This window comes from Oryzias latipes, chromosome 1 (genome assembly GCF_053564925.1).
Source record: "Oryzias latipes strain Hd-rR chromosome 1, Olatipes_Hd-rR_3.1".
In the NCBI taxonomy this organism is placed as follows: domain Eukaryota; kingdom Metazoa; phylum Chordata; class Actinopteri; order Beloniformes; family Adrianichthyidae; genus Oryzias; species Oryzias latipes.
The window spans coordinates 2842732-2854819 of record NC_136237.1 but is presented as its reverse complement, the minus strand read 5'-3'; the positions used below and the strand labels follow the sequence as shown (position 1 = coordinate 2854819).

Sequence of the window (12088 nt, the reverse complement as noted above, 5' to 3'; positions counted from 1 at the left end):
TTTTCACCTGAGATCAACGCTAAGCTGCTCATTTCTGCTTTGCTGCCCTAAAAGGGGGAAGCGTGAAGACCCCCCCCCGCCCCGCCCCATCACTCCCAATGCTGGTCGTTCAGGGGGGGGATTATCTTTCCCCCGTTAATGGACCTGCTGCCAGGACCACCGGGGGAGGGGGGGGGGGGGGGTCAGAGTCTGTTTGGTGGCCCCCGCTCCAGCCTGTCTTCCCTGCTCTGGATGTGCTCCGCCCCCACTCTCCACGCCATCGGGTGGGGGGACCAGATGGAACCGGCCTCTATTGGAGGAAAGAAACCATGTGATCCTCTTCAGTAAAATGGAAATGAAACTTTATTGTTCGTTTACGTTTACAAAAGCGTCAAAACATTCATTTCTGTTAGAATTATCTCACGTCGTCATATGGGATGTTTACATTTTTAAAATATACAATTACAAAAATGTCCCAGGAGTCTCTGAAACTAGCGTCCATCGATGCACGCAAAGACTGAGTGACTCCGCCCCCCTGGCGTTCCAAACAGGAAGTATCCAAGAAGCCAAAAACCTCAGTTTTCTCTAAAGTTCAAGTTATTAAAAGAAGTTTTTTTTTCATAACTCATCCAAGTTTTCATCATCAAAACTGTAGATACATTAACAGTTTTTGTAAAAATGTTCATATTTCTTGGTTCTGCTTTTGCAAATGACCGTGGCGTCCAAATCCAGGGCACTAGATTGTCTTTCCGGGGTTTTGGGACGAGTGAGAAAATTCAAACCTCAGAGTCTGGAAGTAAAAGGACGACAGCCCGTGTGGCACGTTGCCATGGTTACGGTGAGCATGAGGCGCCTGCAGGTGCCTTCAAGAAAGACCTTTGAAAGTTTTTGCCAGGTGATGTTACGGAGGGGGGGGGGGGCAAACTTTTAGAAGTTTAAGAAGAAAAAATAACACGCTTAAAGGGTTTGGAGGTCGACGGTGTTACCATGGCAACAGTCCAGACACGGCAGCACAGGCAGTTAACTGAAGTTTAGACTCTCTTTTTTTTCGGAAGCAATGTTTCCAGTTTTTTTCCCCAGATGGATCTTCGGAGGAGCAGATGTTTGCAAAACCTTTAACACCGAGGAAGAAACCAAACAAGTACCCACGTGAAAACGGGGCCTGTCAATTGATGTTACCATGGTAACATCAGGTCGATGAAGAGACTGACAGTCCCTTCAAATTGCCTCGTCTTTTAACCCTTGTGCTATCCTAGGCACTTTAACGTTGGGTCATCTAGACCCACTAGACAGTGCTCTGAACCTTTCTTCTTCAATGATTTGGGATCTTCACTGGTGTCCATGGATTACATGAAATCTTCCCACCTTTATCCACCTTTGACAATGCAAGGGTGGGGTCATCTGGACCCCATAGGATAGCATAAGGGATACAGGACAGAAAAAAATGCCAAAATGTCCAATGTGAGCTGCAGCTGCTGCAAATGAGAAGAGTTCCTTCTGAGGACGTTTGTCCGCGGATCACAGACCGGGCCTCCTCCAAACTTCACATGTTCTCACGGTGCAAAGAAGGAGCCAAAGTGATGGAAACCCTTAGGGGAGGAGTGGCGCTCACTGGGTTTCTGCAGAGCGCCTCCTCCCGCAGCCGCGCACGGACGGGACACGGGAGCAGAGCTGCGCTCCTGCAGGTCCGGCTCCGTGTGCAGGCGCTCCTCGGCTGAGGGGGGGCGCGCGCCGCGGTGAGGCCCGGCGTGAAGACGTGCCATCGGAGGAGATTGGAGAGGAAGCTGGAGGTTTGCTGAAGGGGGAAACACAAAGCATGAGGAGGAGCACGCTGTCCACGCCGCACAGAGGAGGTCATCCTACCACACGCTGATGACGGCGGAGGACGGAGGACACACGTGACGGGAGGAGGCGGGGGCGCTGAGGATGGAGGAGGAGACAGCGTGGCCCTCCTCTGACCTCTCCATTCGCTAAAGCTGCCGTCCACACAGGGGGGGGGCTCTGCTGAGAGAAAATCCCTTCACTGCTCTCCTCCTTATTTGGAGGAAAATAGGAAGTTTGGGTGGAAAATGAATTTCCACGGAACTATTTTAGGCTGAAAGTGGTGTGAGAAGACGAGCTCAGATTTCAGTCTTTAGCCATGTCCGAATTCACACCCTAACTACTATGTAGTGCCCTGAATTTTAATAGAAATTCAGACTCCACGCTCACTACCTTTATTTTTGTTTTCCTATAAACCTGTATGGTCACATGACGTCATCGATTTCACAAAGTTCAAATCTAATTCTTATGAGAGTTTTGCCACAGTTATGACTCCACTGCCTTCTGAAGATAAAAATGGTAAATGGCGTAGACTTATAAAGCGCTTTACAGTGACACACTGATGGCGGCTACGCTGCCAAACACAAGCGCCCGCCCACCACCAGAGGCAAGGTGGGGTTCAGTGTTTGTGCCCAAGGACACTTTGACACATGGGTGTGCAAGGCGGGAATCAAACCTGCAAATTTACAATCCTGGGTCAACCGCTCTACTGCTGCACCACAGCCCCCTGTTAATAGTTTATTTAAAAAATACATTTTTTTGGCAAAAATGGTTTTGATGCAATGCATTGTGGTTTAAATTAGCGATCTAGTTAGACTTCTGGGAAATTTCTAGGGCACTGGATTTTGAAATTGTAGATTCAGACAGAACTACAAAATGGCAAACGCACTATTTAGTGCACTGTAACCCTTGTGCTATCCTAGGCACTTTAACATTGGGAGTGGGGTCATCTAGACCCACTAGACAGTGCTCTGAACCTTTTTTCTTCAATGATTTGTGATCTTCACTGGTGTCCATGGATTACATGAAATCTTTCCACCTTTGTCCACCTTTGTCATGGTAGGGAGAACACGTCAATGGAAGGGTGGGGGTGATCTGGACCCCATAGAATAGCACAAGGGTTATGGGGAGTAGGGAAGGAATTCGGACACGACCTTAGTCTGCTTCTCAACAGGAACAGGTGAGCGTTCAAGCACATAAAGACGAACCGTGTGTGGCGGGGGTTCTGCAGGGCGCCAGGTCCGCTGACGGAGAGCCGTTGGCCTTCACAGCAAACACACACAGGGTCATGTGAATGAACAGAACCTCCATAGATGCCCTGGTCAAGCCTAGAAAACTCTCAAACATAACAGGAAGCCCTGTGAAAAGGATTTCTAGTGCCTCATCTTCATCTGAGGTTAGCTTCAGGGTCCAAATGTTCAGATCCACTTTAGTTTTCACAATTCTTCCTTTCAGCAAAAATTCCTCCATTCTCAAAAACTCACTACAATATACATGCACTTATACGTGCTGAAAATGAATTATTTCAACCCTTTCCACTATAAAAAAGTTACACCATCACTTTGACCGGGTCATTTGTACCTGATATAATACATCCAAACAAAAAGTATTTTCAACGGTGGTAAAATGAAAAAGGAAAACATAGGAAGTTCCTAAAAACGTGCTCAAGAATGACTGAAAAATTAGGAATTTGAGAACAAAAAAGTCCTAAAAAATAATAAAATGATGGTAGAGACTTGGTCACTGGTCCTCCCATTCCTGGGTCTGTGAGGACCCCCTGGTGAAGGCACAGACTCCCCGACACGCGACACATTGAAAATTCATGTTAACAGTTTAGCTCGGGGGGAAAATCACCCGTCGATGGGGCTCTAGGGTGAAATAGTGAACTATCGCCCCCCCCAAAGAAAATTTAAATGACATTACAGCAGAAGAAACCGTCCAAAAAGTGAATGTGGCCAAATCCACATAAAAAAAAAAAAACCTGTCCAATTACTGTTTAATATGATTATGGGATGGCCACAGGTCTTATAACCACAACTGAAGTTTCATTGACCTCATCTTGAATTAAAAAAAAAAACTTTAGTACCAGCTACAAATGGAAACGCCTCCCAGGGATTTGGATCTATCGCCTTTTAACTCCTCCAGCATTGAAGGGAAGCTACTTTGGGGGAATAAACAGAAAAATAGAGTCAATTTTTAATGGAATATTGTGGAAAAGATTATAGGAGAGTCACTGGCTCAAGCTGGAAAAAAAAACATATGAACATATTAGGAATGTGGGCGTGGTTCACACAGAAACCTCTGTTGCCGAGGAAACCCAAACGTTTTCTTCGGCAGATTCTTCTTAAAATGACACGGACCTGTCCGTCACCCCCAGGCATACAAAAAATGAGTTCTGTGAATCCATGGAGTGCTATCCGCTCCACCACGTTGCACACAACACGTGCAGGAGCTCACCTGCAGGGAGCTCCTCACTGATATCAGCTGCTCCGGCGTTATGTAGCTGCTCAGACCTCGACAGCCCTGTGTGAGGAGACAAGAAGAGCTTCATTCCAGTCTTCATCGTTTATGGTGAAGAGCTGCGTAATAGGCTGGTGGGAAAGGAGCTACAGGCGAGGAGTAATGAGGAGGAGAGCCGTGCGACAGCAGACATGAGACAAAAGGCTCAGACAGGAATGATCTGACGCCTCCTCCCTTCAGTTCCCGCCACGCAGGTTTCCTCTGGAAGTGCCACATTCTCACCGTCTTAACCAAGAGACTTGAAAGAGGCGTTTGTGTTCAGGGCATCAGGACTTTCCTCTGAGGGTTTCCGTCAGTTTCATCACCACGCGTCAGCTTTCTCCTTTTTTCTACCTCACCCTCGCCACGCACTCACTCCCCCACAAGCTGTCATTTCAGGAGGCAGGCGGGCCGCCTCCTCGCCGCTCTGATGCCAATTTGCCCGCAACAAGGGGGAAGTGGCTCTCTGACAACAGCAGAGTCCTGGGAGAGCCTTTCAGGTTCAGACCAACGCTTCAAAGGGGAAAACAACAAAGCATCAATCAGGAAAAGGGTTTCTTCTTTTAAAAAAAATTTTGATTGATGGATTTGAAGAAACAGTAAACGTCTAGATTGTATCGATTTAGCTCATTTTTAGTGTCGTGGACCGAGTATGGAGATGCATATGGTAACGACCCAGCCCGGACGCCACTTTAGCGGGGATGCGAATGCCAAGCTGCTGCTGAAGCAGCTCATTGGAGAGCTGTCCATGCCCTATACACTTCATGACCTTGGACAGTCTCATAGAGACTGAAGCAGGCAGAGAAACAACATCTCCTATTGCGCATCTCAAACCTGTTTATTCAAGCACGACAAAAACAACCCAAACAGCATGGAGGTCACTTATGCTTCCAGCCCTCTCACTCAAGGTTTTCACCCCAAAACTCCCCACTTCCCATGAGCCTTATGGGCAGAAGGTGGGGCTAACCGGCAGGTCGCTACACTACTGAATCGCGTGAGCGGGAAAGATAAGCAAACCTAGCATTTTACATACGCAAATATTACGTCAAATGTTACAATTGTGCGTGATTTTTGCGAGATGCATACGCAAATTTGAGGCTTTCTCGCGCACATGCCGTGTTAAAATGACGTGACTGATGCCTGCATTTGCCTTTACCTTCATGGACGCGTTCTCTGTTTAGTCACACTTCTTCCGTGGTTTGAACGTGGCTCATTCCCGACACATCTGGGAAAATTTCACATAAAAGATCACAACCTTTGTCACTCTTTCCACGTGCATTCTCGTATGACCAATTGTCATATGTGCAATGTGCGCAAAACGTATGCAGTGGCTGTGTGACACGGCCTTCAGGTGAGCACAGGTGTGTCTTGCAGCCCCAGAGGCTCATGGGACGTCGTGAAAATGGACCCCACCATGTTTGTGAGTGTGAACAGTGTATTGTGAAGTATCTGTAAGGATAATGATAGTCGCACGCACTCATGATAAGGAGTGTGCACCTTTCACGGGCTCCTTGCCACATGGGGATGTGTGTGTGCTGGGGCCGCGCGCGTGTGTACAAGAGAGAGGAGAGAGTGCGTGCAGCGAGGTAGGGAATGAGGGGGGGCAGTGGGGGCGCATTCATGTTGTGTTACGGAGGAAGTAATAAAAGATTGTTTCCCCCAGAATAAATGCGATGGACTCTTTATTAACCCGCTCTGGAGAATCTGAGGGTCCGAGCGGGGAAGTGAACCCTGAAGGAGGATCCGCCTTCGGTCCCCTGCGCTTCTGACCACGGTCGGAAAGGGGAAAAAAAAGTCATGGCGGAGAAGGTTCAACACCACGTTCTGCCATTTCACTGGAAATATTTTCAAAAACCGGCCAGTTGCGATAAGAGCCCTGGAGTTTCGCCTGAACTAAGCTGTCACCCCAAATATGAATCCAATCGGTGACCTCGCTTCCCTTCCACTGACTGGTCTCAGCAGCATCGTCCGCCATGGTTGATGTTTATGATCTCATTTCCGCCTACTTCAACGCAGAATGATGACGTTTGTAGCGCATCAATGACACACGGGTCGGATTCATGTGGCCTGGCCGTTCAGATGGAGGTCACATTCCAAAAGATAGGACACATATTGGATTCAGGACCACATAGCCAAGTGGCCTGGGTCACATTTGAAAAGATCGGATCTGTGTCGTTGAGACTGTCATGAAAAGATCAGATACAGGTCGCATAGGGGCAAAAAAATCGGAATTGGGTCGTTTCAGCCTGCGGTGTGAACGTGGCCTTTGTCGCACTACTACAGGCTCACTGAGCGTTCCACAACTTCAATATGTCCTGCGGTCCACATGTGTGCTCCGCACAAGTTTGCCTTCTTTGTTCCGCCCACGGATGGCACACATCCACCCATAAGGGAGGTGTGATTCGGGAACGGAAAGAAGGCCATCCAAAGTGTCACAAGAACATGATTTGATATGAGATATGCAGGAAAAACTGCAGCTGGACAACAGAAAGACAGCATGGAACTGAAACAGAGGGGGAAAAATACTTTCATCAGGAGGGAGGGAAAGGTTCAAGCTTTCAAAACGGGTTCCTGTCAGTTCAGCCCAAACTCCAGACCAAGCCAGCCTCTGAAAAGAGGAAAAGGAACCCAACAAACAATCTGAAACACAAGAAGCAGAAACCTGCCTCGGAACAACTGAATTCCAAAAACAAACGCGGCAAACTTTTACACAGAAAAATGGTTTTGGGAAGAGCTTTTAGAAAAAATGCAGCCAAACACGAGATTCAGTTACAGAAACAGTTTACGGTCGTCAGTCCCATTGCAAGCACGGTGGTGGAAGGTTAATGAACTGGGCTTTTTGTGAAAGATCATAGCATCTCCTCTGTACGCCAGACTCAAAATTCTGTTTTTGTCCGGAACCACGAGGACATGAAGGCCTGCGGCTCTGGGATTTGGTTGGACCGGTCAAAAAGCAAAGACTAAAACTTTCCCTCCCTTTTTTTGTAATTTGTTGGTCAAATGTTCAAAATGACACGTCATGCGAGGACATTCACTCACGAGCTGGTTTCACTGCGGAATGTTGCAGGAAAAACGCGATTCTTCTAAAACAGCTTTGAATGTTTGAACCCGAACGAACGAGCATCTCTTCGCTCTCAGCATCCGGACTTTTCTCTGAGCATCAGCGCCTCTCTTACACCAGATCCCAAATGTTAGGAGCAACATAAAGTCCAGGTTCTGAGACGGCGGAGGTGAGCAGCAGGAGGATCCTTCTTTAAAACAGACACTACTAGAGTGAAGACAAATAAAGGGGAAGTACCTGGATTTCTCCAAAAAGCTGGGAGGATGTGGCTGTGCAGCTGCCCTCTCTGTCCACAGAGGGCGCTCTCTCACTGCCCCAGAAGTGACAGCGCTGCGTGGCGGCCTGAGGCGGAGCCTTCGGTCTGCTGCTGCTTGCCGTCTGCACCTGAACGCCACCCGCGCTGCCTCTGTTCTCCGCCCTCCCCATCACAGGTGGAGCCGGGGGTTGGGTCTGCGGCTGCAGGAGCCGCCTGGGAGTTTCGTACCACAGTCTGAGCAGGCTGGGGATCTGGTACTCAGCACTGTGCAGGCGGGACGCTCCAGAGCAGGAGGAGGCGGACGGCTGCTCTGGGAGCTGAAAGGATAACGGTGGAGGGGTCAGGGGTGGAGCACAAGGAGGGGAAGAAGGGGGATGAGGAGGAGGGGGCAGACTGGTCGGGGAGCAGTACTCCTCTCCCGCCCCTTGGCCGGTCATCTCCAGGCTCGCTGTGCGCGAGGAGAAGGAGGACTGACTGCCCGTGGTGATTCCGATCCCACTGTCCAGGGAGCTCTGCCGCCCGCAGTCATGGAGGCAGCGAGGGCGGAGCTGGGCGGAGGCCGGGCGGGTCACAGCCTCGTGCAGCCGGTCGTCGGACCTGGTCAGAGCGTTCAGCCTGTTCGCCGCCATCTCGCCGGAGAGGTGTGGTCGGACTGAGGGCTCCACCCAGCACGCCGGCCGCCCTCCGTAGCTGGCTTCCGACTGACAGGAGGAGGCGCCGGAGAGGCTGTGGTCGTCCCCGGCAACAGATGTGCTGCAGCTGGAAGTGGAGGCTGAGGGAGGCGACAGATGTTGATGAGGAGCAGAGGTCAAAGGTTTTCCACAAAGACGCAGAGATTGAACTTTTCTGATCTAATCTGAACTAATCTGGCTCTAACATGACCTTGGTCTTTTTTCTTCATCTATTTATCAATTTATCTATTTTCTCTACTTAATAAATTTTTATTTAATATAAGGACTCTTATTACTATTTTTATGTTTTTTATATACTACCCTTTTTATTGTTGTTATATTCATGATATTTAAAGTTATGCTTGAATCCTTTTACGTATTTTATTTTTAATTACAAATATTGATATATTTTATTTTTATTATTTTATTATAATTTAGATTCTGGTGTTTCTTGCTCCAGTGTCTTGGGGATCCATTGTAGGCTCCGCCTGTAGGGGGTGCTGTTGCTGCAGTGCTCGTTCTCATTGGGCCAGCTTGGGTCGCGCTCTGTGGTCTAATATCTGTAGGGGGGGGGGGCCCTAGGCTGCTCTGTGTTGGGCGGGCACTGTGTTAATAACCCCCCGTGGTCGGGCCGGGCCTGGGCACGAATGGATCCCCATGATACTGTTTCCTCACAGCAGAACCGAGCCAGAATGTTTCTTTAAGCTGCAGTTCTTACGTTTCTGTTCAGGGTTATATTGGTGGAACTGGGTGGGTGGAGGGAAGAATCTGGTGAGGGAGGGGTCCCATTTGTGTGTGAGTGTCCTGTGTTTTCTGCTTTAATTAATTTTCTTTTTTATGACTATTTTATTTGCTTTCATGTAAAGTGCTTTGTGTTTTAACCGAAAAGAAAGGGGCTACACAAATAAACAAAGTCTGAGTTTGACAGAAGGACGACCCAGCGAACCAAACTGACAGCGACATTTGAACGCCTCCAGACTGCAGAGGTGCTGGCTGGTGATGACCTGAGGTCACCGCCCCACGTACCCGTGCTGCTCGTCAGGCTGCAGTGAGACAGCATGCTGAGCCTCTTCTCCAGCTCCGACGTCTCCAGGCTGATCCGCTTCTCTGCCGAAGCCGGGTCCCAACCGGGATCTGCTGTTCCAACACAAAAAACATCCAAAGTCAAGTCAAACTCCTGCATTTTAGTGTTGAAGCAGAGTGCCCAATTAGGAACTCGACATTAGACTGGAGGCCAACTTTGGTGAAAAAAATGGATAAACAGAAAAAGTTGTTTTTAATAACTATGTACAGTTAACCAGGCCCTCCAGACGTTTTCCCAGTTGCCCATCTTCTACTCGTCTAGTAATTGTGTCATTTTACAGACAAATAGTGTCAGCTACTTTCAGCATACATTCTTTCACAACCCCCCCCCCCCCCCCCCCCCGTCACTGAAGGACTAGCTTTGGTGAATCATTTTCATTTTTCAAATGGTAGAGACTCGTCTTTACTATCATCTAACTGTAAACTCAAGTTCAAGACTGCTGAGGAAACAAGGAAAATGTTTCATTCTGCTTCCAGTTGATCACATTTTATATTAAATTATAAAAAATAAAAACAGCCTCAAAAGAGTTGAATGTTTTAGATTCTTGTTCTTATATATCATTGACATTAAAGTGTTAAGTCATGTGAAATCCGTTTCAGTCAATCATTTTAGAATAAATTTTAACGACTGATTTTAAAGCACGCTGTGGTCTGGCCCCTGAATATAGCCGATCTCCTTGTTCCCCACAATCCAGATTGAAGACCTAGAGTGACGGGGCCTTTACTGTAACCCTTGTTCTATCCTAGGCACTTTAACATTGGGAGTTGGGTCATCTAGACCCACTAGACAGTGCTCTGAACCTTTTTTCTTCAATGATTTGTGATCTTCACTGGTGTCCATGGATTACATGAAATCTTTCCACCTTTATCCACCTTTGTCATGGTAGGGAGAACACGTCAATGGAAGGGTGGGGTCATCTAAGATAGCACAAGGGTTAAAAACGTACCTTTATAGGTTTTTACTGATTTTACTGTCATAACCCTTGTGTAATCTGGACCCCACAAGATAGCACAAGGGTTAAATGTAAACTTATGATATTATTGATTTCAGTGATTTGATCAATTTTAACTACTATCACTGTTGTGTGTGTGTGCTGTGTTTTATTTTGTCGTACTGTCAAACATCCTGGTCTTATGTTAATCGTCTGGCACTTTGTAATCTTGATTTTGAAAAGTGCTATATGAATAAGGTTTTCTGCTCCACTCTTCTTCACAGATGATTTCTAAATCATTCAGATTTGGTGGCTGTTGCTTAGCAACCCTGAGCTTCAGCTCTGTCTATAGGCTGAGGTCCAGAGACCGGCTGGACCGCTCCATGACCCTGATCTGACTCTTCTTTTTCGTCTTGTATGTCTTGGGTCATGATCCTGTTGGGGGACCCATCCACCCCCCACCCCCCCCCATTTAATCCTCCTGGTGGAGGGAAGGACGTTCTCACTCAGGATTGGACGGTACATGGCTCCGCCCATCCTCACAGAGAAAGTAGCCCTGTGCAGAAAACACCTACCCCAAACCATAATGCTTCCACCTCCATGCTTGACAGTGAGGACGGCGTTCTTGGGGTCATCGGCAGCATTTCTCCTCCTCCAAACACGACGGCTTGAGTTGATGCCAAAGAGCTCCATGTTGGTCTCATCTGACCACAGCTCCTTCTCCCAATCTCTGTCTAAATCTTTCACACTTCAGGCGGGTCTCCACATGTGTCTTCTAGAGCGGGGGGGACTTGTGAGCTCTGCTAGATGTTAGATGTAAAGCATCACCAATGAGATCCTCAACTAACTCCTGATTTCTCTGTTCTCATGATCACAGAAACCCCACCAGGTCAGATCTGGTTTGGAGCCGCAGACCTACAGGAGGATTGATGGTGATGCTGCACCAACGGTTGTCATGGTAACCTCCTGCTTCTTTGTAGCCCAGTCTGGTCTGGTGCAGGTCTACAATCTTCTCCCTTAAATCCACTGAAAGCTCTCTAGTCTGATGGACTGATTCTGTGGACAGGTGTCTTTTCTACAGGTGATCAGTTCAAACAGGGGACAGACGGTTGATAAGGAGAGTCTAACGGGTCTGTGTGACCCAGGACTCTATGAGACCGCAACTGGGAAGTATCCAGCCTCCGGATGCTTCCACTGAGCCGTGGTTTTCGCTCACTTTACAGACAGCTGATGTGTGTGTGCTTCTCTGATCAGGCGACACACCCGCTTGCAAATTGAACATCTCCCAGGTGGCATAAACGGCGCCTAAACTGTATGTAGTAACACCAGTTTAGCCTCATTACCCGCCTAATCTGCCCACAGGCAGCTGAGGCGGGTGGTGTGGGGATGGCGTTTCATCTCTGCCATAAAGTGAAAGGGCGTAAAGACAACTGAGCGGGCGTATTCAGGAGCTGAGGGAGGAACCTTACAACCACACAGGTGCAATTCTGACCCAGTGGTGATCCTGCGCGGTCAATTCTCCTTTGCACGCTTGCTTGGATTTGTGCTCAGTGTTAAGGGGGCGTTTCTGTCACTTGGGGGGAGTAACCTTTCTGGTTGATCTGATTGGCCGAAATTTGCTGGTTAAATCTGGCGAGGCAGCGGGGCGGGACTTTCATTTTTCAGAGGCGGCTCTTGAGCTGCAAGCGGCTCTCTGCCTTTTATCATAGTTTCTACATACTTTCACAGCCATAAGGAGAACATAAAAGTCTTTTTTTTTCCTATCAAAATCAAAGGTAAAAAGAGC

The 12088-nt window shown here is 48.1% G+C and overlaps 1 protein-coding gene and 1 long non-coding RNA gene across 11 annotated transcripts in view; one reads left to right on the top strand and one right to left on the bottom strand.

Annotated features, from left to right (window-relative positions):
* Nucleotides 1-319: 319 nt before the first annotated feature.
* Nucleotides 320-12088, bottom strand: part of dok7b (docking protein 7b) — a 49910-nt gene continuing 38141 nt past the window's right edge. For 2 of the 10 annotated variants that reach the window (XM_078953638.1, XM_078953525.1), the window contains 6 exons: nucleotides 9314-9421; nucleotides 7598-8388; nucleotides 4258-4323; nucleotides 3009-3063; nucleotides 1843-1980; nucleotides 320-1774 (listed from right to left, as the gene is read on the bottom strand). In XM_078953638.1, the coding sequence (XP_078809764.1) occupies nucleotides 1533-1774; nucleotides 1843-1980; nucleotides 3009-3063; nucleotides 4258-4323; nucleotides 7598-8388; nucleotides 9314-9421 (1400 nt within the window). In that variant the 3' untranslated portion in view covers nucleotides 320-1532. Of the gene's footprint in view, nucleotides 2014-3008; nucleotides 3064-4257; nucleotides 4324-5455; nucleotides 5525-7597; nucleotides 8389-9313; nucleotides 9425-12088 lie in introns of those variants that run through there. The other 8 variants (XM_078953611.1, XM_023960960.2, XM_078953571.1 and 5 more) reach the window with 5 other exon arrangements.
* LOC144994839 (uncharacterized) lies at nucleotides 8295-9960 on the top strand. The gene is made up of 2 exons (XR_013658491.1): nucleotides 8295-8423; nucleotides 9265-9960. It is a non-coding gene; the product is annotated as an uncharacterized LOC144994839 (long non-coding RNA).